The 27,124-nt window shown below is 39.3% G+C and overlaps 1 protein-coding gene across 1 annotated transcript in view; it reads left to right on the top strand.

Moving 5' to 3' along the window:
* Positions 1–205: 205 nt before the first annotated feature.
* The window catches only part of Tbca (tubulin folding cofactor A), a 53,328-nt gene continuing 26,409 nt past the window's right edge, over positions 206–27,124 (top strand). The window contains exon 1 of the mRNA XM_013015808.1: positions 206–361. Coding sequence (XP_012871262.1) covers positions 309–361 — 53 coding nt within the window. The 5' untranslated portion in view covers positions 206–308. The remainder of the gene's footprint in view (positions 362–27,124) is intronic.

Here is a 27,124-nt window from a genome sequence, read left to right on the forward strand (position 1 = left end):
ATAACGACAAAGTGTAAAGGGTACGAGGGCTGTCCAAGCAGGAAGGCAGTTTCCACGAGGTAAAAACTGGGTGGCAGCGCTGGAGGAGGACCTGTCGGCCGCCCGGACGCCCGGAGCCTGGGATTACCCGGAAAAGCCCCGCCCACGGACGGGAGGGGAGGCGGGGCGGAGCGGCCGGGCCGCGCACTGCGCGTGCGCACGGGCGAGCCAGCGGGATTTAACCGCCCCCTCCGCGCCGTCCGCCATCCACCGCTTTCGCCACCTCGGCTCTCGCTCTCTGCCCCTCCTTCCCGCGCGGTTCAGAGGCTATGGCGGACCCTCGCGTGAGGCAGATCAAGATCAAGACCGGCGTGGTGAAACGGTAAGGAGCCGGCGCGAGCTGTGTTTTGTGGTGTGGCGGCCGCGAGGCCCGTCCGAGCGTAGGCCGGAGGCGGGGTCTGGGTTGTAGGCCTCACCCGGAGCCTCTCGCCTGGCGGGGGCCGTGACGCGCCCCGAGTTCGCCAGGCCCGAGTCCGAGGCCTTTCCTCCGCGGCCAGGCCGCTCGAATGGTTGCGGAGTGTTGCGGAGTCTGGGGCGCCCGCGCCTCGGGAGGTGGAGGGTGCGCCTGGCGCGGGGGACGCGGGGGGCGGCTAGGCCGGGCCCGGCGGTGCGCGCCCGGGTCTCCCGGCCGCACCTGACGCACGGCTGGCCGGCGGCCTCGGGCTTCCCTGGCCTCAGGTGGGCTCGAAAGCAGCGGCTGAAGTTTAGCGGGTGCGGCGTGGGGCGGTCCGCCGGCCTCCCGGGCCTCACCCTGGACAGACCGGGAGCGAGCCCGGTGACAGCCTGGCGAGCACTGGGCGTGAACTTTCCTGCACTCTGCAAACTAATCGAGGCCTCCCTCGGCTTCGGCCTGCCTTCCCGCGGCTCGTCGCTGAGGGCCGTCGGCGGGGTGGTAGTTAGGCCGCTCCCTTGGCTGGGGGTAATTAATTTGCTTTCATTCCCGACGCCGGGTACATACTCAAGTGATCATTAGAACTTTCTGGTCTAAACCCAAGAAGATGAAACGGTGATGAAGCATTTCAAGATTAAACCGCCTTCTCGGCGGGCCGGTTACATTGCTGTGGAAATGTCAGTCTCCTGGTCGTTTTTATTTCTGTTAACCCACTTTTTCTTCCTATTGATACCGGAAGAGAAGGATAAACTGCAGGCAAAATGAGTTCACGTTTTGAGTTTTAAGTACGACGGCGCACAGTACTTGGTCTGGAAGCTTTCCTGTTGCCAAAGCGCTTCTTAGCGGACACTGCCACTTATTTTGTGTTCTGGAATATTGTACATTGTAGTGCCTTCCTCACCTCATTTATAAAATAGAGTAGGTGCCCACTTAATATAGTTGTTGTGCAAATAGCCATGGCTAGTAAATGTTACCCAGTAATACTGTGTAAATGGTTTCTCTCCCCCTCCTCCCTTCCCCCTGTCGGTCTTGGGGCTTGAACTCAGCTGTGCCTGAGTGCTTGAGCTTTTGTGCTCAAGGCTAGCTCTCTGCCACTTTGAACCACAGCTTCAAGTGGTTTGTGTTGGCTAATTGGCGAGAAGAGGCTCATGGATTTTTCTGCCTGGTTTGGCTTTGACAGGTGATCCTCAGATCTCAGCCTCCTGAGTATCTAGGAGAGTTAAAAAAATCAGACTTGCTTAAGGTCACACTGCATGTTGGTACCAGAGTAGGGAAATGAAACAAGAGTTTCTGATCTACAACTTTTTACTTTTAGTTCATGATACTTTACCAAAGAATTAAATTTTGTAATAATAGGAGGGAATTGGAGACGTACATCTGAAAATACATCACCCAGTCCACAGTTCTGTTCCTTTTCTTTTGTCCAGGACTTACTTTGCCTAAGTCATTTTAATCAATATATTTTTGGAATAAGAACCAGGATGTAATGCAGAATACTTTAGACTGAAATCATAAGAAATGACTTACAGTGGTGATTTTCCACTAATTTCTTACAGAACCTTGACATTTTTCATCCCAATTGATATTATTTTGTAATGTTTAGTTCAAATAGTTACATGTTTATAACACATATTCAAAAACCTTATGAACTAAGTTTTTAGGTTTTCTGAAATTCTGAAAACTTCTTGGAACTTGAGTTTTCAGTAGAACATTTCAAACTTTAGATATATTTTATACTTTGATAAATTTCTCATTTTTATAAAATTAACTTATAATCTTAAACTGTTTATAAACAGGAAATGTGTATGATACATTTTTTCCCATAGCTTTTCTGTTGAAATTTTTTGTTGTACTATGAAAGAGATGCTTTTTTTTTTCCTGTTATACCAAGGTCGCAGGACCCCTCCCTGCAAGATGACCACCAAGAGTCAGACTCTACAGCTGTTTTATTTAAACGGGCTGCAGCTTGGGCCTTGTCCTACACTCTGACACAGCAGAGCCCAGGAGGAGAGCCCCGAGCTAAGGATTTGCAGATCTTATAAAGGCATACAATCAACCAGGTATTTTGATTACCACCACGTGTTGCTTTGCTAGACAGAAACAAGCAACATGTGGTGGTCACTACCTCAAACTTTAACCTTTCACTGTTACTTGTGGGGCTTGAACTCTGGACCTGGGCACTGTCCCTCAGCTCTTCAGCTCAAGGCTAGCGTTCTACTACTTGCGCCACAGTGCCACTTCTGGCTTTTTTTGCTTATGTGGTGCTGAGGAATCGAACCCAGAGCCTCATGCATGCGAGGCAAGCACTCTACTACTGAGCTACCTTCCCAGTCTAAGAGATGCTTTTTTAAAGCCTAAACTTTTAGCTATTTATTACTCATAGTACTTAGATTATAACTCTAAATCCGTAACTATTAGTGTGTTTGTTTATTTATTATCAGTACCAGGGTATGAACTCGGCACTCATACAGCTTGCTTCTCCAGCTTGAGTATGTATCTAGTGCACTCTACCGCTTGAGTCATGTCTCCAGCCTGGCTTTTAGCTGGTTATTTTGGAGATGGAATCTCTTAGACTTTCTTTACAGGCTAGCTTTGCATTGTGGTCTTCTAAATCTCAGCCTCCTGAGTACATAGGATTGCTGGGCCTGGCCAGCTGCTTCTCCGTCCCTCCCCCCTCGAAAATTATTTTACTACGGCTCTTTTCATCATCTTAGTATCCTATTTTTTAAAAAAATCTGTTTTATCTCATCTATTGGGGGTCAGGGGAGGAATAAGTTGGTATAGCAAAGTCCCATTAATTAGTCAGGCTGAGCAATATAGGATTTCATTATGGTTTTCTGTAAATGTTTAAAATTTTTACTAATAAGGATTAAAGTTCAAGTTCAGTTTCAAACTCTTCTTGATTTCTGAACTTGTTCTGAACTTTTCAGGTGTTCAACCCATCCCTTACGAAAGGGATCCTGCTTATTAGTTTTTTAAAGCAATATTCTACACACTTCTATTCTCACCCTTTTTCTAACCATATATTTATTTCCCATAGCCCAGTTTGTCTTCAGAAGTCACAACTTTATTGGAAAAAGTGATTTAAAGTTATTGTTCATGTTCTCTCTGAAAGTTGGGAGCCACTAGAAATTATATTCTAGATATATTTGTCCTGGAGTTCAGTTTGGGTAGGTTGTACTAAAGGTAGTGAATTATTGGAGTTTAGGATCTAATCAAATACTTCATGGCATTTAGGTGATTTCAGAGTTCCAAGTTGTGTGATTTAGGGAAAAATCTGGACAGACAAGTTGAATGTTCAGAGACTATGGAACAGGTAGTAATTACTGGTGTTTGGTATCAGGGAGATGGAGTAGTGGTGTCCAGTTTTCAGCATGGTAAAGGCAGCCTACTGGATAGCAGTCCGTATTGGAAAGGCAAGCAGAGCAAGTTTCAGGGGAAGTACTAAGGCAGGAAAGAAGTGGAATCCCCAGGTTGGGAACGTGGCTTAGTGGTAGAGTGTTGTTCTAGCATGCATGAAGCCAAGGGTTTGATTCCTCAATAGCACATAAACAGAAAAGACTAGAAGTAGCACTGTAGCTCGAGGGCTAGCCTGAGCAAAAGGAGCTCAGGCTCTGAGTTCAAGCCCCAGGACTGGCATTAAAAAAAGTAGAAGCCTCAAAGAATACAGTCCCACAGAAACTTTATAAGCTTATGTAGCAAAAAAAAAAAACAATTTTTTGAAGATTGATTTCAAGAAAATAGTTAGATCACTAGGAACAAAGAATGAGTTCATTTATTTGCTATGACTTAAAAGGTGAGAGTTGGACAGAAATGATAATGAGGCTTTCCTGGTGCTGAGTCTCTGACCAGGAGACTCTTTAAATATTCTATCCCAGTAATAGGATTGTTTTTTGAAGGCCATTGGCTATGAAACTAGAGAGATTTAGTCTCTAGAGCTGGAGGGTAATAATGCTACCATTTCTTTGAACAAGCAGCCTTTGTGAACATGTGATTAGAGTGCTGAGCATCCCTAATTAGGAAATCTGAAATTCAGAATGCTCAGAAGTCCAACTTTTTTTTGGGGGGGGGAGGGTCCGGTCGTGGGGCTTGAACTCTGGGCCTGGGCGCTGTCCCTCAGCTCTTCAGCTCAAGGCTAGCGCTCTACCACTTGAGACACAGCGCCACTTCCGGCTTTTTTCTTTTTGCTTGGTGGTGCTGAGGAATCGAACCCAGGGCCTCATGCTTGCAAGGCAAGCGCTCTACCACTGAGCCACCTTCCCAGCCCGGTCCAACATTTTTTTAGTGTTTGGTATGATTCAAATTTTGGAGCATTTTTGGATTAAGGATGTTCAATTTTCTATACAAATATTCCGGAATCTTAAATATTTCTAGTCCTAAGCATTTTGGATATTCAGCCTGTAGTGTATCCTGCTGGGTAGGATCCTGCTTGCTATTTTTTCTTCTTCGATTAGGGTCACAGCTAATCTGGCAGTCCTAGCAGAGAGTTACCAAATAATACTCCAATTTCTTCCTTAGTACAGAACTGTGAAATTCCTATTTTTGTTTATTTTTCTTGTTGTTTAAGTGACATCTATTGTCCTGTTTGCTTTGGGGCGTAGGGCTTTCCCACATTCAGTGCCCAAACTGAGATAGTCTGTGTAAACCAGGATGACTGGTCATCTCTTTGTAGCTAACAATCCTTTTGGGCTGTGCTGAGAGTTATTTGGAGTACTACTTGTTGATAGTACATGAGAGATTTGCACACATTTAAAATGTTAACTGTGTGGTACAAATATTATTCCTCTTCAGAATAGCTACCTTCCGTATTAGCTGAGTTAGAAAAGAATTTTCTCTAACGTAGAAAAAATGTAGAATTGATGTATCCTTAAAGCTGATTTGATAATTTAGCTAAATGTCTTATGTCTGCCACAGGCTTCCAAGTAGGGTTTGTGTTTTATAAAGTAAGTTCTTTTGTTACTAGACTTGGTGGTTGATTCAAGAAATTCTGCAAGGAAAAAATGCTGTCCTTTATCCATTTAACATAAGGGTTACTCAATATCTTTAAAACCAACTTTATTACAATAAAACTTGCTAAGTTAGCCCCACTAGTGGGTGAATTAATTACTTAAAATACCTTCTTAAATACATCTTTTTATTACTATTTTAGATTGGTAATGGCTTAAAAATCTAATGTGAATGAAGGATGTTAGGGCATTGGAAATAGCACTGACATTGGCCCATAGTTTCCTTCTGATTAAATGAAAGTGACACCAGTAGATTAGAATGAGACTAGGACAATTCACACTGCAATTGTGTTAGTTTAACTTTAACAATCTTTTAACACTCTTGTTTAAATGTAGCTGACATACCATAATTACAAATCTACAAGCCTTGATTATAGAATTTTACATCATGAACCTGTGGGAAAATTGTATTGATTTTTTTTTTTTTTTTTTTGGTAATAAAAGCAAGCAGTTTCCAAACTGGGATCTTCCCAAGTTTGTTTATACTTACATTTGTGGTATATAACTGTATGGTTTATATTGTACACACACAATATATGCATATAGCTGGAATTGAAAGCAACATAAATGGAATATGTATTCAGTATGTATTATACTCACATAAGTTTTTAAAAAGTAAAAAATGCAAAGATACATATACTTACTCAAACATAAGCCTCCTATCCGCAGCTTTAGCTTTTTTTACACTCCTTGTATTTAAAGGAATGCCAGCATTATTTTACTCATGCTATTACAGTTACTCAAGCAGAGACTTAGAGGATCATTGTTTGAGGCCAAGCTTAGACAAAGTTAATAAAATTCCATTTTAATAAAAAAGCTGTGCATACCCTACCTCCCCATGTGTTCGTAGTTATGAAAGAGATGTAAACAGTAGGATTGAGGTTCAGGATGGCCAGGACAAAAGTTGAGAAATTGAGGCCAAAAAGCTGGAGTGTGTGGCCTGCTAGCAAGTGTGAAGTCCTGAGTTCAAACTTTAGTAACCACCAAAAAATAAAAGCGGATGGATGATAGATAGATAGAACTATGGTGGATAAAATCTGAGAGGTTGAGGACATATCTTTGTAGATTATTCGTATAGGTTATGCTAACATTTTCTTTCTTTCCCCTTTTGTACCGTATTCCTTTAGTTTTTTTTTTTTTTAAGCAAAAATAAGTTCAGCCAAAATGGCCAACTTCTTACATTGAAATTTAGCTGTTCTCGTAATTTCTGTAATGTATCCAGTTCTCCAAAGTGGTGGTCTAAGGCAGTGTCAAAGTGGACTGCAAGTGGCCATCTCCTTATTATATTCTGCAACTTTTTGGCAAGCACTGATTATTAGGAGCTACACAGCTGGCAACCATGTGTCTCTTCAAAAATGGAAAGGGAGAAAGCCTATGTCTCTCATAAGTTAAAGGTGGCAATGAAAGATACGTGCATACGTGTGCGCGTATGTGCATGTGTGTGTATGCACATATGTATGTTCTGTGTGTCTTCATTGCATTTGTTGTGTGGTAAGAACTTTTGTAAAGCTATAGTAACTAAAGTTGGAAAATGTTGCTAAAAATAGCAGTCCAAAATTCCTTTATTTTTTTTTTTTGTCGGTTGTGGGCCTTGAACTCTGGGCCTGAGCTCTGTCCCTAAGCTCTTCAGCTCAAGGCTCGTGCTCTACCACTTGAGCAACAGTGCGACTTCCGGTTTTCTGGTGGTTTATTGGAGATAAGAGTTTCACAGACTTTCCTGCCCGGACTGGCTTTGAACCTTGATCCTCATATCTCAGCCTCCTGAGTAGCTAGGATTACAGGCGTGAGCCACTGGCGCCTGGCTCAGTCCAAAATTCTTAAACCATAAATGCTTAGATATGTGATCTTTCTATTTCCAGCAATAAATTTATGGAAGAACATGTTTTATTATGATGTGATGATATGACCAAACAACTGAATAACTTGTCATAGATCCAAAGATTGCTTATTTAGCAGCCTCACTCACAATCTGTGTCTTAATGTCTATGAATTACCTGGTAGGATGTTGAAACAATATATATTTAATGAAAGTTATTTGCAGTGGAGAAATGAATGGGTTAAGTTTCCTTTATAAAGATTTTAAACTTGATCTAGTAAGTTGAGAGCCACTGATTCAGTTATTATATCACCGCACTATATTGTTATTTATTCTTGCAATGTGAATTAAATAGATGGCATCCTGGCTTCACATAGGTATTTTATCACAACCCTAGGTCATGCAGCCTTTAAAACTCCCAATTTTCTTAGCTTCAAAATGGGGTTAAAAATGGTACCTTTCTTACATTGTTTGGAAATTTTAAGGTAAATCATGCAGAACAGCCCAAATGCCTGGTATGTAGCCAATGTTTAATATATTGCTGTTGTCAGTATTAGCATTTTTGCTACTGTAACAAAATCCCTGAGATTGAGTAGTTTATTAATAATAGAAAATTATTTTTCACAGTTGTAGGGGCTGTATAAGTCTTAAGATTAGGTGCCAACAGATTTTTTTTAAAAAAAGGCTCAATGCTATGTGAAGCTTCTCAGAAGATCCAAGTCACAAAGGATGGGCCCTCATGATCTAATCAGTCTTCCTAAAAACCACACCTTTTAATTCTGTTACGTTGGAGATTCACGTGTCACAAAGGCTCAAGCCTATGTGCCTCTGATCATATAAAATATTTATTGAAATGGAAACATGAGGTTTGTTCTTTGTTATTGTTGTTTCTTTTTTGTCTTGTTTGTTCACTATGTCTTAGGGAGCGTAAGAGAAGGACACAGAAAGGAGGGACAAAGGGTGAACAAATACAGCAGTGGTACAAGATTCAAGTGTCAACTTGAACTTTGGAGGGAAGCAAACAATCATACCATAAAAGCAGCATTATTATGTTCATGAGGCTATATAAAACGTAGTTAGAAAAATTAAGGATAAATGGTTACTGATCCCAGGAAAGACCCTGAAACTGATTTTTATATCCTCTTCCCCCACCCTCTCTTTTCTTAGGAACAAACACAGGAGTACTCTACTACTGAGCCTCTGGTGTTTTTTATTTTGTTTTGTTTGCTGATCATGGGGCTTGAACTCAGAGCCTGAGTGCTGTCCCTGAGCTGCTTTTGCTCAAGGGTAGCTCTCTACCACTTGAATCACAGCTCTACTTCTGACTTTCTTGGTAAGTTTATTGGAGATAAGAATCTCACAGACATTCCTGTAATGGCTGGCTCTGAACTATATCCAGCAGGTATCTCAGCCTCCTGAGTAGCTAGGATTACAGGTGTGACCTGCCAGTACCAGCACCTTTGGTGTTTTGAGACAGAGTTTTGCTACCTGACTTGGGCAGGTCTTGAACTTGCTTGGTTGTCCAGATGGAGTCAAGCCTATATTGTAATAAAAGTTAGATTTTTTTTTTTACTTGTCATTTTCACCAATGGCTATAAAGAAAGGAAGAGTATAAAATTTGTGTTTGGGGGGAATGTCTAAGATTTTGAAAAGAAAACAGCTTTAAATAAGCTTCAGAAATGAAGCTGTAGCTGAAGTGTTAAAAGTACTAGCCTTGAGTGCAAAAAGCCCAGGGATTGTGCACAGGCCCTGATGAGGTCAAGCCCCAGAGCTAGCACACATACAAAAAAAGATAATTTAAAACAAAAAGAAACATCACCTTGACAATAAAGAAAAAAAAACTTTCACTGCCTTATATTAGCACATGTTCACAAAAAATAAATACAGTCTTCAGATCATGAAAAACTACTCGAATTGGGACTATGTTGGATTCAGGTGTTTGGAATTAATAAACTGCCCAGAAAAGGAGATGGGGGAAGAAGCAGCAACCAGGCATTGTAATCTTAAATACTCAGGATCCCGAGATATGAGAACTGTGGTTTGAAGCCAGTCCAGGCAGGAAAGCCCATGAGACCCTTTATCTCCAATAAACTACAAAGAAAAATCCAGAAGTGGCGTTGTGGCTCATGTGATAGACCACTAGCTTTGAGCACAGAGGCTCAGGGACAGTTCCCAGGCCCTGAGTTCAAGTCCCATGACAAGCAAAAAGAAATAAAAAACCCACAATCTTTAAGCTGGGCATTGGTGGCTCATCTCTGTATTTCTAGCTACTCAGGAGGATGAGATCCTCAAGACTTAATGGTTAAAACTCCTTTATTAAAATGCCAGACTAGAGGTATGGCCCAAGTGGTAGAATGCCAGTAGAAAGCAAGAAAGCAGAGTGACAGCATGAGGCCCTGAGTTCAAAAGACTTGGTACCAGCACACACACAAAGAAAAGTAGTAACAATCCTCCAGTGATTAAACATTTTTGAACAGTGTTTCAGAGATTAAAAAATATTAATGTACACTTGGAAGCCAACAACTTAGCAACATTGTTTTAAATTAGGAAGAGACTATTTAAAAATTATTAAAACAGAATCAAAGGGACTGTTCTGGTTAATTCTAGATCAACTACTAGAATTAACCAGAACACTTTGATTCTGTTTAGTAAATTGTATACATGTGTTTGTTTTTGTATAGTTGCTTATTGTTAACTGGTATAAATGGGCTCACCTATTCTGGTTTTTATGTTTTTGTTTTTTGGGTTTTTTTTTTTGGCTTTTTTTTTGTAGCAGTACTTGGGCTTGAACTTGGGACCTTGAACCAAGATCCTCCCAAATCTCTACCTCCTGAGTGGCTAAGATTGCAGGTGTGGACCACTGTGCCTAGTTCATAGATTATTTTTAAATTAATATTTTACTGATACTTAAAAACATAAAATTAGTGATTGACCATGTAATGTTTCAATACATGTATGTATCACATAATGTTTAAAGTAGGTTGAACGTATTTATCTCCCTGTTTAACATTTTTTTGGTGAAACTTTGAAGATAGGTTCTAGCTTTTTGAAATATTCATCCTATTATTATCTGTAGTATCCTGTATAGTGTACACCAGAACTTCTTGCTCCTTTCTGAGTATAATTTAGTACCAATGTCATCAGTTAATACTATTGTTGCCATATTTTAAATATAAGAGAAGTTGGGATATAGATGTTTTGAAATCTCTTGAGTAGTAGATGATACTGCAAAGAATTTTTGTAGGGTTTTTTTGCTTGTTTTTTTTTTTTTGGTCAGTCATTGGGCTGGAACTCTGGGCCTGGGTGTTGTCCCTCAGCTTTTCAGCTCAAGGTGAGTGCTCTACCGCTTGAGCCACAGTGCCACTTCCAGTGTTTTGGTGGTTTATTGGAGATAAGAGCTCATGGACTTCACTGCCTGGGCTGGCTTTGAATCGTGATCTGCAGATCTCAGCCTCCTGAGTAGCTAGGATTACAGGTGTGAGCCACCAGCGCCTGGCTTGCAAAAAATCTTAAAATAGCAAAAGTTTGTTCTCAGTCCTTAAAGAATTTATATATGATGTATATAAACATTTATTCCTAGAACTTTTGTATGACTATACTAATCTATTATTTCATTCTTGTGTGGATGAATATTTAGGAGTTTTCTTTGGCCTCCATTTTTCTCACTGTTTTTTGTTGTTGTGTTTGTTGTTTTGAATCATTACTCAGGTTTGAAGTCATGGCTTTATGCTTACTAGGCAGGTGTTGTACACCTTGAGCTATGTCCCAAGCCCTTTTATTGCTTTTCTTTTCTTTTTTTTTTTTTTTGGATGCTGTCTTGCTTTGTTGCCCAGGCTGGTGGTATGGCTCAAGTGCTAGAGTGCTAGCTGTAAGCAAAAAAGCTGAGCTGAATTCAGATCTCAGTACTGGCACTCACACACAGGTCAGCAGTTTGCTCTCTGATAGTTGCTTTCCTTGGAGTAGATGCTGAACCACCATAATGATGTGCACTAGTCTCCAGTAGGATATAAGCTCCATAAGGTCAGGGATACATTCTCAGAGGATTGCCATAAAAATCTTCTTGATAAATATTATGAAATGAATGAATTTGTTCTCTGTGATATTACACTTTTCTAGAGGACAAAAAAGAATGTCTTAATCTTCATGTCTCTAAGCATATTAAAAATACTTTTAGCACATTTTTAAGCAATAATACATTCATATAGCACAAAATTCTAAAGTATAAAATGATACACAGTGAAATAGGAGTCTTTCCCTTGTTTATTAATCATGCAGTCTTCCTAACATTCCTCACTTTGGTGTATTTTTCCAGAGATAATAGATAATTTGTGTAGCACAAGTATTTAGTTATGTCTTTAAGAACAAATGGTAGTTACTCTACAGATACTATTATTTTCAGTGTTTTGTTGTTTTAGAAAATTCTGCAGTGTTTATACTTGTATGCATATATTGGTTTCACAAATGTGCGTGTATATTTGTAAAATAAATTCCTACAAGTGTAGACTCAGAGGATATATGCATTTTAAGTATGGATACTACTGATAAAAGTGCCCTTCAAATAATTCTAAGTATTTATATAATTATAAATAGCAACATAGAAATTTGTTAACATGCTGTTCAGTGACCTCGTAGTCTAAAATGAATTGAACAATTAAACAGTGTAACTAATGCCTAAATATCCTAGCTACACTGGTGGCAGAGGTAGGAGGATTGCCATTGAAGGTTAGCTTAAGTAAAAAGTACAAGATCATATTGAAAAACAAACTGAAAGCTAGGGATAATGGCTTGAATGGCAGAGAGGTCCTGTAATCAATCTGCAGGACTGCTCAAGGATATTCAATATTTGTTTTTTCAGGGAAAAAAGCAGAAGTCAGATGCCAGTGGCTCAGGCCTATAATTCTAACTGCTCAGGAAGCTAACATCTGTTCAAAGCCAGGTAGGCAGGAAAGTCCATGAGACTCTTATCTCCAATTAATCACCCAAAAAGAGCTGTAAGTGGAGCTGTGGCTCTAGTGGGAGAGTGCTATCCTTTAGCAAAAAAGTTCTGGGATAAGACCCAGGTCTTGAGGGCAAGTCCCAGTACTGGCACCAAAAAGGAAAAAATATAATCACTGGAATAATTTTTGAGCTAGGTACATTAGCCCGTGCCTGTAATTGACTGCTCAGGAAGCTGAGATCAGGAGGATCTTGTTTTAAAGCCAACCTAGAAGAAAGTCTGTGAGATTCTGTCTCATTATTCTCAAATTCTGTCTCTCTGGATCTTCCTACTTTCTTCCCATACCTCTCTCTCCATACACACACAGGTAGACACTTGTTTAAAATGACCCAGCTAACTACTGGTAGAGCCAGAAGTGGATAACTTTCTTACCATGTTACACTGTGTCAACAGATACAGTTTGCTCACGAGGACTTTTCTGTTCTAATGGTTAGAATTTTTTTAAGTCTTTATTTATTGTTCAGGTTTTTGTTCGATTTCTCCTTTTTCCTCCTCATGTTGAGGATTGACCCAGAAGCTTATGCTATGCAGGCATGCTAACACTAAGCCATGCTTCCAGCCCTTTTTTATACTGGCTATGTTCAAGATAGGTCTCATTTTTTGTTCAGGCTATTAGGGGCTGTGGTTCTCCTACTTGTGCTTCTTCTGTGGTGGGGATCAGTGCATATCACCTTGCCCAGCCATGGTTTATTTACATGGATCACAAATACAACCCCCTCTCCTAACAGGACTAACATACTGATTACAGAATCAAGCCACAATGCTGGCCAAAGCTTAGTCCTTGAAATTAAGTAATCAGTGAACTTGACGATAAGTTACTTTTTCGATCTTAGTATTTGAAAAATAGTAAATTTCAGAGTTAATTTGTTTGCCTTGTGTTTTTAAGGTTCTGGGGGTCAAACCCAAGCCACATCCCCTGAACTTCAGTTTTCAAGTAAGTTTGTGATATATGAAGACTAAACATTAGTTACACTCAGATTACTTTAGTTTAGAAAATAGTTTTGTATTAGTAATCTTACTGAGTTTGCACATGAATTGCTTTAGCTTTTGGAGAAATTTTGTAGCTTATTTTTCATATTAAAAATTGTAATGTAAGTTGGATATGACAATGTGCCTGTAGGCACAGCTACTCAAGAGATTGAGACAAGAAGATCACTCAAGCCCAAGAGTTTAAGACCAGCCTGGTCAACATAGGGAGACTCTGTCTTAAAAAATACAGTGAACATGAGAAGCAGGTTGGTACGTTTCTGTAATCCCACCTATTTGGAGAGAGAGAGATTGGGAGGATTGCAGTTCCAGACCAGTGGAGGAAAAAGTAACATTCCATCTCTATGAATAAGCCGTGCATTTGTGGTATGTCTATAATCCCAGCTATGCAGTGGTGTAGGTGGGAGGATCATGGATCATGGTTTGAGGACCAGTTATGGGCAAAACATGTGAGACCTTTGCTGAAAAATAAAGCCAAAAAATAAAAAGGACTGAGGTCAGACCCAACTAAGTGGTAGAGCACTTATCTAGTACCTATAAAGCTCTGAGGTCAAACCTTAGTACTGTCCAAAACTAAGTAAAATTATAGGATAAAAACAGATTAGGCATACGGATATGTTCAACAATGTATATTACTTCTGGATATTGTCTTAAAAAGATAAAACATTTTAAAATACAATTTAAATGTTTAAAAAAATCTAAAAGTTCAGTAGATATACAGACCTAAACTTAATGCTTTAAATACTATTGGGAAGTAGCTCTCTGGCCAATAGGATGAGAAGCAGTAGAACAAACTTTAAAAGGCCAATAGCACCTTGCTAGCACGTTGCTAATAAGGACTAATAGGTACTTAAAGTGATGGAAGTGATTCAGACAACAGCATATTAACCCCCTACTGTGCCCTGTTTTAAGCTGCTAATAGATTAGCCTTTTAAAGAAGAACTAGCACTTTTATATTCCTTTTCTAAGCTTTTGATATAGTATTGAACTGCTATATGTGATTCTTATAGTCTCATAATTTTCCAGAATACTTGTGAAGAGTGCTGTTAATAAAAGTTTAGAGTCTGTGTAAGTTAAGATTTTTTAAATATATTTAGAAATGAGTTTATATGACTAAAACTTTTGTAAATTTATTTTTAATTGCCATAATAAAGAGTACTATCATGTATGAAATAGTAAGTATTTTTGTTTTGTGCAGGTCCTGGGACTTAAGGGCCAGGGCATTGTCCCTGAACTTCTGTGCTCAAGTCTAGTGCTTTATCACTTTAGCTACAGCTATACTTCTCTTGGGCTGGCTTTGAACTGACAACCTCAGATCTCAATCTACTGAGTATAGGTAGGATTACAGGTATGAGCCATCAGCACCCAGTGTACATATTTTAAAGAGATAAAAAACTTAGATTTTGCCTGGTGCCAGTAAGGCTGAGATCTGAGGATCATGGTTCAAAGCCAGCCCAGGCAGGAAAGGATGTGAAACTCTTATCTCCAATAAAACCACCAGAAAACCAGAAGCCCTCCAGTGGTAGAGCGCTTGCCTTGAGCTGAAGAGCTCAGGAACAGAACCCAGGTCCTGCATTCAAGCCCCATGACTAACAAAAAAAGCAAAAACAAAAAACTTAGATTTGGCTTCTGAGTATATGTATGTGTATGTATGAGGACATATATTCGCTGGTCTTTTTTTTTCTTTTTTCAGACAAATAGTCATTTGATTCATATCAACCGCATAGCATTATATCTATCTTAACTTTTCCCAGAGGTTTCTATAAACCTAAAGTAAATGTTTGCATATTTTAGTTTCAAATTCTCCAATTAAATACCATTGGTTGGCTAAAGTTTTACCCAGAAATACTCAAAACACTTCTTCAATGGGAAGTTTGAAATATTTCTAAAGGCTGCAATGGCTTTTGAGATCCAAATAGATGAAAATAGTTCCCTCTTTATATGAAGGCTACCACTGGAATAGGGGTGACCAGTAAGCTTGAACATTAGCATTACTAACGCTTATCTTCTACAGTTTTAAGTAGCTACAATACTTATTTTTTTTTTTTTTGCCAAGGAAAAAGTATTTTCCAGTAAACAAAGTAAGTTTTTGTGGAAGAAGATGTGAAATGAGAACTGGTACCTCCCAGTAAGTTACTAATACCACTGTCGATCTTGGTTTGAAGAGTTTTTGTAAGCCTGAAATTTTCTTCTAGAGATTATTTCATCAGCTGTTATTTAACATCTGTGTATATGAGGCACAATGCTAAATATTAATAACATTTTCAGGTTTTTTTGATTTGGGAGGGTTGGTAGTACTAGAGTTTGAACTTAGGGTCTTGTACTATTATAGGCAGGTATTCTCCTACTTGAGCCACACCTCTAGCCTTCACAGTGCTAAACATTGCACAGGCTTATATTCATTGTGAAATTCAGACTAGTATCTTCCTTCTTTTATAGTTAAAATTATGAAATTAGTGGTATTTCTTGCAATGTTACTATACTTAGACTTACTATCTTAGACTCAGGGATCATAGCTTTAATTTAGTAGTTACTCAATAAATTCATTCTTCAAATAGTCTAATCATCAGATATTAGAAAATACTCCTTGGATTCGTTCTGTATTTTCCTATGTTTTATTACTGATTTTAGTAAATATATCAACTTTTGAATATAAAGTACTCTGTCAGGGCTTTACTAAATATACAGTTTCCTCTGAGTAGAATATCCCTTGGCTTTCTGTTCTGAATAATGCCTGCCTTTGATTTTTTTAGCTCTTCTTAGCCACTAATTTCCTGATGTCTTCCCTGGCTAATAGAAGGAAGTCTTCTAATGTGCCTCATGCAAGCATCATTTCTTGCCTGCATTCTACCTCCACCCTCCTCATTGCTGCCTCATAGGATCAAGAGCTAACCCTCATATGGAAAGTCAAAATTGTATAGAGTACATCCATTGTGCGCTTGCTCTTGCTCACCCTCCCTCCCTCCCTCCCTCCCTCTCCTTCCCTCCCTCCCTCTCCTTCCCTCTCCTTCCCTCTCCCTCTCTCTCCTTCCCTCTCCTTCCCTCTCCTTCCCTCTCCTTCCCTCTCCTTCCCTCTCCTTCCCTCTCCTTCCCTCTCCTTCCCTCTCCTTCCCTCTCCTTCCCTCTCCCTCTCCCTCCCTCCTTCCTTCCCTCCCTCCCTCTGTCTCCCTTTTTTCTCCCCCTCCCTCTCCTTTCATCTATCATCCATCAGGATTAAAATAGATATTTACTTAATGTCTGTAAATTCCTACAGCCACCATTCTTGATTAAGCTTTTCTACCTCTCTCATAGATTCCCATTACATTCCTATTTTATCTGACTGGCCCTAACCTACCCACTTCTGTTACATTACTTATATTGCAGCTATGAGACTTTTTTTGAGGGGGGGAGGGGAGGACTATGTGATGGTTTGCTTTCTGAAACAGGGTTTCCCTGGCCTCAAATTCCCATCCTTCTGCCTCTGAGTTCTGGGTTACAGGCATGCACACCATACCTAGCTGTAATGACTTGTGTATGTATACCAGTTCTGGGGCTTCAATTTAGGGCCTGGCACTGTCCCTAAGCTTTTGTCCTTAAGGCTGGTGCTCTGCCACTTGAACCACAATGCCACTTCTGACTTTTTAGTGGTTAATTGGAAATGAAAATCTCAATTGGAGCTGGCTTTGAATAATGAGTCTCAGATCTCAGTCTCCTGAGCAGGATTACAGATAGGAGCCACTGGTGTCCAATTTGACCATTCATTTTAAAAGGTACATGAGATTAGGCCATTCCCCTCATTTTACTGTCCAATACATTTAGGAAGAAGTATAATCTTGACTTTACATGTTAATTTGGTCCTCTGTTCTCTTGTTGATCTTTATCTTTTTAATATTTCTCCACATTTAATGATCCAGTCTTACTTAATTTCAAACCACATTTTTGTTTTCTGTTGTTTTAGATCTTGTGTTCTCTAGTACCTAGAATGCTGCTTCTCTGCTCCTAACTTCTGACACATACCCTTTCCCCATCTTTGTCCTGGTAATTTCTACTCATCTATCAGATCCCAACTTTCATATCATTTTCTTCAGAAAGCTTTCCCCAACCCTCATTTAATTTTAGTTTATTTTAGGAAACAACACATTTTCTCAGACCACTAAAAGAATTGTGACTATGGGATACTTTCTAGATTTTAGTGTTTTGTTGTCGACATGCATTTATTGTCTTTTGTTGTTGTTTTGCTGTTCTGGTATTTGAACTCAGTGCTTTTCACTTGCTAGACAGGTATTTGTATATGCCCTTAGTCCTTTTTGTTTTGCTTTTTTTATTTTTTTGTTTTAGGGGTTATCTTGCCAGTTCCAGGGCTTAAACTGGAGAGAATGCCTCACACTCAACTTGGCTTGCTTGTGGTTGATGTTGGAGCCACACAATCTACCTGAGCTAATTGGCGTTGGAGTCTCCTAGACTTTCCTGCCTGGGCTCCACATTCTCCAGATCTCAACTTCCTGAGTAACAAGGATTATAGGCATGAGCTACCAGCTTCCAGATGCTGGTATTTTGGGGACAGGGGCTTAATAATTTTGTCCCTGGGCCAGCCTGGACACAGTCCTACCAAAGTTGAGATGACGGGCTTACACTATCATGCACAGCTTTTTATGTTGAAAGGAAATCTCATGAACTTTTTGTCCGGGCCAGTCTGGAACTGTGGGAACATAGCTGAGTGACAGGCATGCTCCACCATATCCATTGAGAGCCGTGAGATTTCATGAAATTTTAGCCTGGGCTGGAGGGAAGCTTTTACTTGCTTCTATACTGAAGTTCAGAGGAATAAAATGAGAAATGAAGACAAATGGTTAAGAAGGGAAGAATTTTAAGTTTCATTTCTGTTTCTTGGTTCGGTTAACTTTAAGCTTGTTTTGAACTGACTATGTAGAGGAAGATTGTGTTGGGAGCCTCTTGATCTGATTTTTAAGGGCAGTACAATTTTCTGTGAGGGTTGACAGAGGAGTGAACCAGCTGGTTCTTATTTATAAGTCTGGTCTTACTTATAAGTTAGCAAAATTTTTCAAACTAAAATAAGAACTACACTTTATTAATGCAGTGTCCTAATATGTATATACACATTGAAGCAAAATGTAATGAACTATTCCTATTTTTACTACTCGTGATAGACTCTGGTATTTCTTTATCTTTTTATCTTTTTTTTTATTGTGAAAATACTGTACAGAGGGGTTACAATTACATGGGCAAGATGAGTACATTTCTTATCAAGCATTGTAGCCTCCTCCTTTGTTTCCCCTTCCCACCCTTCCCAGCCTCCCCTCGTCCCCCCCCAATCCTCCCCCCCCACCAAAGTTGTAAAGTTCGTTTTCGACATGACAACTTGTACTTCTCATTAGACTCTGGTATTTCAAATTCTATCTATTCTGTCTATAAAACAGTGCTGATTGCAACTGAATGAGTGGGTTTTACAAGTCGTAGATTACAACCCTGACTAATTAGTTGCAACTAGCATATTGTAAATCCTCCTGTGGAAGTAGTTGGTGACTTGATTCTGTAGTCAAACAGGCCAGTTTAGCAACAGAATCCAGTCAGTGGGAGCTAGTGAGCAGGGAAAGGGAATTGCCAAAAGTTCCTGACTACCTGTTGTATATATAGCATTGGACTGAGAACTATATTTTATATTGACTATGTTGAATAATAAATAGCCTTTTTATTTTACTTAGGGAAACAGGCCCAAAGGACAAATAACTTATTAAAGCCATAAAGATGACAAAAGGCAAAAGTCAGAAGGGGAATTTGAATCTATAAAATCAGTCTTTTGTTCCAGTTCCCACACATTTGCACCCATTCATTGTGTCTCACAAGTAAGTAATCCAATATACATGTTAAACTAAGAAGGGAATTAGTGACATTTAGTTGTCTTCAAAATTTTATAGTGGAAAATAACAATATAAAGCCCCATTAAATGTGAGTGAGACAGGCATAAACATTGACAAACAGTTAAATAGTGATAGATTATATTGGCTTTCCAGAGAGCTTAAGTCTTCATGCCTCTGTTCATCCAAGAGGTAGAGGTAATATCCTTTAGGCTGAGATATATGGGGTTTTCTTGTTGGTAAGGTAAATGAAATGTTCAGAGGCTTTACTACTGCACCAGAGCAGATAATAAGGCAATTAGAACTGTTAAATTGATGAAACACCAGACTGGGATGAATTATAACATGAATTATAAAGAAACATGAGATTTTATGGCAACTTTTGAGACCTAAAGAGGAAAGATATATCAGTAAAGTGAAGAGAAATTGATAGTTAAACCTAAAATGGTGGATTTATTGACCTGGAAAAAATCCTACTTTTAAACATTTTAAGGCCAGTTTCAGAATACTTTGCTAGCTTTGTAAACAGTGAGAAAATGATCAGTTTATTTTGATAATCTAATTTCTTTTGTAAATAAACTAAGATGTTCTTTCCTATCTCCCTTCCTTCTTTCCCTCCTTCCCATCCTCTTTCCTTCCCTTTTTTCCATCCTTCTGCAAAGAGAGGAAATCATCTAGTACAACCCCCTCATTTGTTTGTACTCTAGAACTACAGAAACAAAAGAGCTGCTAGGCGCCCATGGCTCATGCCTGTAGCACCTCAGGAGGCTGAGATCTAACGATCGCAGTTCAAAGCCAACAGGGGCAGGAAAGTTTGTGAGACTCTTAACTCCAATAAACCTTCAAAAAACCGGAAGTGGTGCTGTGACTCAAGTGGTAGAATGCTAGCCTTGAGCTGATGAGCTGAAGGATGATGCCCAGGCCCAGAGTTCAAGCTCCATGACTGACAAAAAGAAAAGAAAAAGAGCTTACCCATGACTGCATTGCAAAACAGTCAAGAGAACTAGAACATAAGTTGCTTGACATACCATGGCTAAGTTTATTTGGCCTGAGTAGTAATTTTAGTAAATGAGTTCTTACAGTGTGAGAACCTGAGGGGTAGGCCACCAGTTACAGAGAGGCAGGGTTTATGGGGAAGAGAGGGGAACACAAGGCAAGAGGAAAGGGATGTATCTCCTGGAGAGGAGCAAAGCAGTGCCTCTCCTCAGGCTTGAGGAGAGCCTGGGCCGGCAGAGAGGCCCAAGGAGGAGAAGAGGCCCACACAGAGCTGAGAGGCCTGCTGAGATTTCTGTACAGGGCCAAGAGGCCTGTGCAGAGGTAGATAGGCCTATGGGAAGGAAGAAAAAGGAAAAGGAACTTGCCCCCTTGGAGGTTGCAGCTGCTCCCAATTGTGAGGTAACCCAGGACAGGGTTGCAGAACACTAATAAAACTCCTTCACAGCTGGACACCGGTGGCTCACACTTGTAATCCTAGCTACTTCAGGAAGCTGAGATCTGAGGATTGCGGTTCAAAGCCAGACCAGGCAGGAAAGTCTGTGAGACTCTTATCTCCAATAAAACAATAGAAAACCAGAAGTGGTGCTATGGCTCCAGTGGTAGAGTGCTCGCTCACCTTGAGCTGAAGAGCCCAGGGACAGCGCCCAAGCCCAGAGTTCAAGCCCCATGATGGACATAAAAAACAAACACACAAAAAACCCTCCTTTATCACCTTTAACCAGGCCTCTCCACAGACCTGCTCACAGGTCATTACAATATAAACTTGTATATAGAATACAAGAACAGTATTCTTTAAAGATGTCATCTTAAAATAATTCCATTACTAACACTTGTGATCAATTTTTTTTTAAACCAAAGATAGCTTGGAGAATAATCATTGGAAATTAACTGATTTTTCATGTTTTGGTAAGAAATAGGCTACTTGTTTTTAAATTCACCTTTGATCCATAAGTCTAGGATCTGCAAATGTATACCTAAAATAAAGACTTTGGGAATGCTATATTTTCATAGTAAGTTTTTTATGAATGGCTACAACTTACAATTCATTATAGGAAAATGATCCAATTGGAAACTGAGCTACTCTCTCTCTCCCTCCTCGCCCCCCCTCATTCATTTGGTTGGTTTGTTTTTAAGACAGGCCAGGATGACCTGGAGCTTGTATTCATCTTGCAAGCTTTCTAAATACTATGGCCTGTGCCAACAAGACTTAAAATTTTTAGAAAACTTTTGGTATGTTCTCATATATTCCCCAAAGCCCTTCTAGATTTCAGAAACTGTGTATCTAATCTGTCTATGCTTTGGTTTAAGCAGACACAATATAAATTGTAATGTTTCAATTAAAATTGTCCATATGCTTTTAATACTGTCCATATGATTTTAATTCATGATTTTAATCCGAATGACTATTGAGATACTATTTGAGTTTTTTTCCCCCCTCTTAATTTTAACAAGAATTTATTTTAGTATAACAAGATTAAAGTAGGGAAATTTTCTCTTTTTACAAAAAAAGAGAAAAATGGAGGCAATTTCTGTACAGGAAATGGGAATTGAATATTCTGCGATAATATTTGTGCCTACAGTTTTGTTGCAAAGCATTATTTAGGTCTGTGTTATTTACCATGAACATACAACTGTTTAACATCATAGTTGGAGAGGAAGTTGAGAATTCTTTTTGATGGACTCAAGGCAGGCTTTCTGGATGAAGCATGTGCTCTGCCTTAGCTATATCTTAAGTAGAGATTAGTAGGGAGGGATAGGGAAAGATAGGTATTTCTTCTTGGCAAAACAAATAAGATTAAAAAGCCATCCATCCATGATACACTTTAGAAATGCATACAAGCCAGGTGACAGGAGTTCATGTCTTTAATCCTGACTACTTGGGAAGTAGAGATTTCTGGGAGAATGAAGGTGAAGCCACCCTGGATAAAGTCTGTGAGATCATCTTAATCAGTGTCTAAGCACAGTAGTGCATGTCAGTCATCCCGTCTGTATGGGTGGCTAAGATTATGAGGATCAAATATCCAGACCAAAAGTAATTCAGACCTCATCTCAAAAGAGAAAGCTAGCATGGTGATTTGTCTGATAGGCCAGCTATGGCAGGAAGTGAAGGAGGACCCCTATCTCCAAAATAACCAGAGCAAAAAGGGCACAAGCATGGCCCTAACTAAAACACTTGCCTAATTTGCACAAAGCTCTGAGTTCAAACCCCAGTGCCACTCCCCCCGCCACAAAAGTTTATATTGTATATAGATAGATATAGATATGTATATGTGTGTGTATATGAGACACTGTGAACACAGTGTAGAAAGCATGTAGTGTTATATAATATGAAGTACATTTGGAGAGTTTTTAATATCCTTCTAAGAAGTTTGGAATTGTTTTTGGTTATATGTACAAAACTAAGTGTTTCTAGTGACAGTTTGGTGGATACACTGAGGTAAAGAAAGTGGTTGCTTTCTTGTTGCTTCATGATTTTTTTCTCCCCCCTGGATTTTCAATTTAGCTCTGTAATGAAAATGCTTTATAGTAGTAGTGGCCCATTAATATTTCAAATATATGAAATTCTGCATAGAGAATATCATTGAAGTAGTGTTTTATTTTGCTTTTAAAGGAAAATTGAGTATAGCAAAGGTTGTATAAAACTTGTGTGTGTGTGTGTGTGTACATACTGTGTGTACTGGAGCTTGAACTCAGGGCCTGGAAACTGTCCTTGAGTTTTTTTGTTCAAAGCATAGCTCCACTTCTGGCTTTTTTGGTGGTTAATTGGAGATAAGCATTTCACAGACTTTCCTCCTCTGGCTAGCTTCAAACCACAATCCTTAGATCTCCACTTCCTGAGTAGTTAGGACTGTAGACATGAACCACCCATGCCCAGCTTATTCTCCTTGATTTGCCAACAGCTAACAGCTATTTAGGATGCATGCAAAGTACATATGAAATAATGGAAACGTGAATAGTAAGTTCACAATTATATAAAGGACAAATTAACCCAAATAAATTTGAGTGTGCATTTAGTCTTTATTAATAAAGTAGAATTACAAAGTTAAATGTTAATGAGGAAAGTGAATATCTAACTTTCAATAAAATCATTAATGTTACTAGTTTAGGGAAATTAAAATGAATTCAATTTAGTTGTAAATATGGACTAAAAGTTATTGCGCCATACCAAAGAGAGTGTTAGCATTGTATTGAGTTGGAGATGGTGTTCTGCATGGTGCCACAGATGTTCTGTGGAGAAGTGGTGAGGGGAAGGAAGTATTAGAAAATGAGCAGACTTTTGTGTTAAAATATTTCTGTCTTGACGTGTGCCAATATGAATAAAATTTGAACTCCCCCCATTTAAAAGCCTGCTCTTTACATTGTGTTTTTTTTATCTGTTCAGGATATCATTGAACCAAAATATTTTCCTAGTATGTAAAACCTACACATATGATTTCATAGGATGCAAATATCCATTTATAAAGGAAATTTTTTTTTTGCCATTATTGGGTTTAATCTCCGACCTTGCATTTGCTTGCTCTGCTGGTACCCTACCTCTTGTACTACACCTCCACCCTATCTTTTTGCTGGTTATTGTGGCCCAGGTTGGGCTTTGGATTGTGATTCACCAAAACTCAGTCTACTGAGTTGCTAGGATTAACTAGTGCCTAGCTGAGACAATTTTTTTTAAGATTGAGAGAAATTCTGAAACAGGAAACCTGTTACAACCTGTAATAAATCTTTGTGGAGAAAGCATAGTTGTAGAAATGGTTTTAGTATTGTTCCAGATTGTTGGTTGAGGAGACAGTTTTGTTTTTTCTTTAGGAAAGAATAAGATTAGAATAAATTTACTTTATTTTCTGTAATACCCATCCAGAAATTTTAATAAGTGGATTTTTCCTAGAAGTTACCACTCATATAGCTTATGGAACTTTCTTCTCTTTAAAAATTAGCCAGTGCTGGTGGTTCATGACTGTAATTCTAGCTACTCAGTAGGCTGAGATCTGAGGATTGTGGTTCAAAGCCAGCCCAAGCAGGAAAGTCTGTGAGACTTGTATCACCAATAAACCACTCAGAAAACTGGAGGTGGCATTGTAGCCCAAGTGGTAGAGTGCTAGCCTTGAGCTGAAGAGCTGAAGGACAGCACCCAGGCCCAGAGTCCAAGCCCCAAGACCCACAAAAACAAAAACACAAAAAACAAGATCTAAAAATTGTCTGGGCGCGGTGGCACATGCCTATAATCCTGACTACTCAGGAAGCTGAGATCTGAGAATCATGGTTCAAAGCCAACCAGGTAGGAAAGCCCATGAGATTCTTATCTCCAGTTAACACCTAAAAAACAGAAGTGGCGCTGTTGTTTAAGTGCTAGAGCACTTGCCTTGAGTTGAAGAGCTCAGGGACAGTGCCCAGGCTGAGTTCAAGCCTGATGACCAACAAAACAACAACTATGACCAAAAACTGTTTCTATTAAAATAATTCATTTTTGAAAAGTCTTATCCACATAAAACCTATGATAATAAGATTGATAGATTTGGTTATATTGACACTGCAAAGCAAAATTTCATTGGAAAAAACTCTGATTTGGGAAGGTATTTATTATCCATATAACATAATGAGAAAAAAGATCTGAATATGCAAAATGCTTATGAATTAATAAGAAAGATCAGCATTCCAACATAAAAATAGGAAACAAATATAAATAATGTAATACGAATAAATAGAGCTAGATGATGTATGAAATGGTAATAAGAGCCCTATGTCCTAGGGATGCAACAGTTCACAGTAGGAATTAATAAAATCTTTGTTTCACAGTTGAGGAAATTGAAGCAACTGAACCAGTGGGATCAGTATTTGAGTCTAGTTCTAGACTCTTAATAAATATGTTGTATCTTAGTAATACTCCAAGAATTGCAAATAGGCATAATGTTACTATTCACTTATAAAACTGACATGGAGGCGGGCCACCAGTGGCTCAAGCCTGTAATCCTAGCTACTCAGGAGGCTGAGATCTGAGGATCACAGTTCAAAGCCAGCCCAGGAAGGTAAATCCTGTGAGGCACTTATCTCCAATTAACCACCAGAAAACCAGAAGTAGCTCTGTGTGTGGCTCAACTGGTAGAGTACTTACCTTGAGCTGAAGAGCTGAGAGGGATAGCTCCCAGGCCTAGAGTTCAAGCTCCACCACTAGCAAAAAAAAGTGACAAAACCAGGAAACTCTGCTCACTGTTGGTGAGATTATTAAGTGATGCAACATTTGTGGAGAATAATTTGTAATTACATATCAGTAAGCAAAGTGTTACCTTTACCAGGTAAGATTTCTCTCCCATCCTCCTGTCTTCCCCCCTCCCTTCCCTTTCCTTCTCTTCGCTGCCCTCCCCTCCCCTTCTTTTCTGTCTGTCTGTCTGTCTTTTGTTCGACAGGGCCTTTTCATATAGCTCAGGCTTTAAACCTACTCCATAGGCAAGATATTATGGTGGTACATGCTTACAATCCTAGTTACTCAGGAGATTGAGGCAGGAGGACAGATGGAAGATAAGATGGTATAGATATATATAAATGATTTCTACCTCAATATTGTAATAATATTGAAAAATTAGAAATACTGTAAGCATTCTTGATATTACCTAAATAAAATACACTATGTATATAATCAATGAAACACCATGTAGTTATTTAACATGTCTGATGCATAAAGTCACTTAAAATACCTGATACAGGCTGTTCATTGGTAAGGGAAAGTTTTTACACTTGTTGAGAACTTATGATATCACCCTGAGGAATTATTCATTACTCACTTCTTAGAGCATAGTATTTGGGAAGTACAATGGTTCCATTTATATGGTTTTACCCTTCCATGACTTTAGTTACCTACTGCAAGTTGCAGTCTAAAAATACTAAATAATTCCAAAATAACAATTAATCATGTGCATAGCACGAAGGAATTGTAATGTGCTGTTCCACATGCCTGCAGCCCTGAACATGTCATTTTGTCCAGTGTATCTGTGCTGTATACATTACCTGCCTATTAATCATTTTGCCACTTCAATTATCTGATCATTTGCTTTTTGAAGAGCTTCAGTTTATGTTGTTGTTTTCATTCTTTCTAGAGATTTTTGATTCTCCCTCCCTCCCTCCCTCCTTTTCTCTCCTTCCCTCCACCCCCCACGCTGTCCCTGAGCTCTTTCTGCTTAAGGCTAGCGCTCTACTACCTTGAGCCACAGCACCACTTCTAGTTTTCTGGTGCTTAATTGGACATAAGAGTCTCATGGGCTTTCCTGCCTGGGCTGACTTTGAACCATGATCCTCATATCTCAGCCACTGGTCCCCAGCATTTTTCCAGAGTTTATAGCTTTATAGTTCCCTTACAAAATGTCAAGTAAAAGGAATAATTTTATTCCTTAAAATGTACCTAACAACAACAGTACAATCTTTATCTGTTAAATAACATTTTTTGGGGGGTCCAGTCATGGGGCCTGAACTCTGGGCCTGGGCACTGTCCCTCAGCTCTTCAGCTTAAGGCTAACACTCTACCACTTGAGCCATAACGCCACTTCCGGCTTTTTTTTTTGCTTATGTGGTGCTGGGAAATCGAACCCAGGGCCTCAGGCATGCAAGGCAAGCGCTTTACCACTGAGCCACCTTCCCAGCCCCCAAATAACATTATTTTTATCTTTGTAGTCTTGTGGTGCACATATCCTAAAGCTGACAAAGACAGGACAACAAGCACAGCTTCATTGAAATAATGGTGCCTTACCCTGTGGTAACATGAGTTTTGATCTGTCATGTTTCAAGAAGCTATAAGTGGCTCAGAAATTAGGCAACCTGGATTTTAGCTTTAGCTTTTATACTGATTCCCTAGCAGTTAAAGAGCAACTTCTAGCATTTTTCACTTTGATGTAATAGCTTGCTTTGTTTTCCTATTGTTTTTAAGTCATGAGACTTTAACTTCTAAGGACTAATCTTTGGAAATATGTAACTGAAGACTTCAATTTAGAGTAGACCTCTTAAAATTGCCATGATAAAGTATTCATCTTTGGGTCTCATTCTTAAAATCCTCCA

This window comes from Dipodomys ordii, unplaced genomic scaffold, assembly GCF_000151885.1.
Source record: "Dipodomys ordii isolate 6190 unplaced genomic scaffold, Dord_2.0 Scaffold28, whole genome shotgun sequence".
Lineage (NCBI taxonomy): Eukaryota > Metazoa > Chordata > Mammalia > Rodentia > Heteromyidae > Dipodomys > Dipodomys ordii.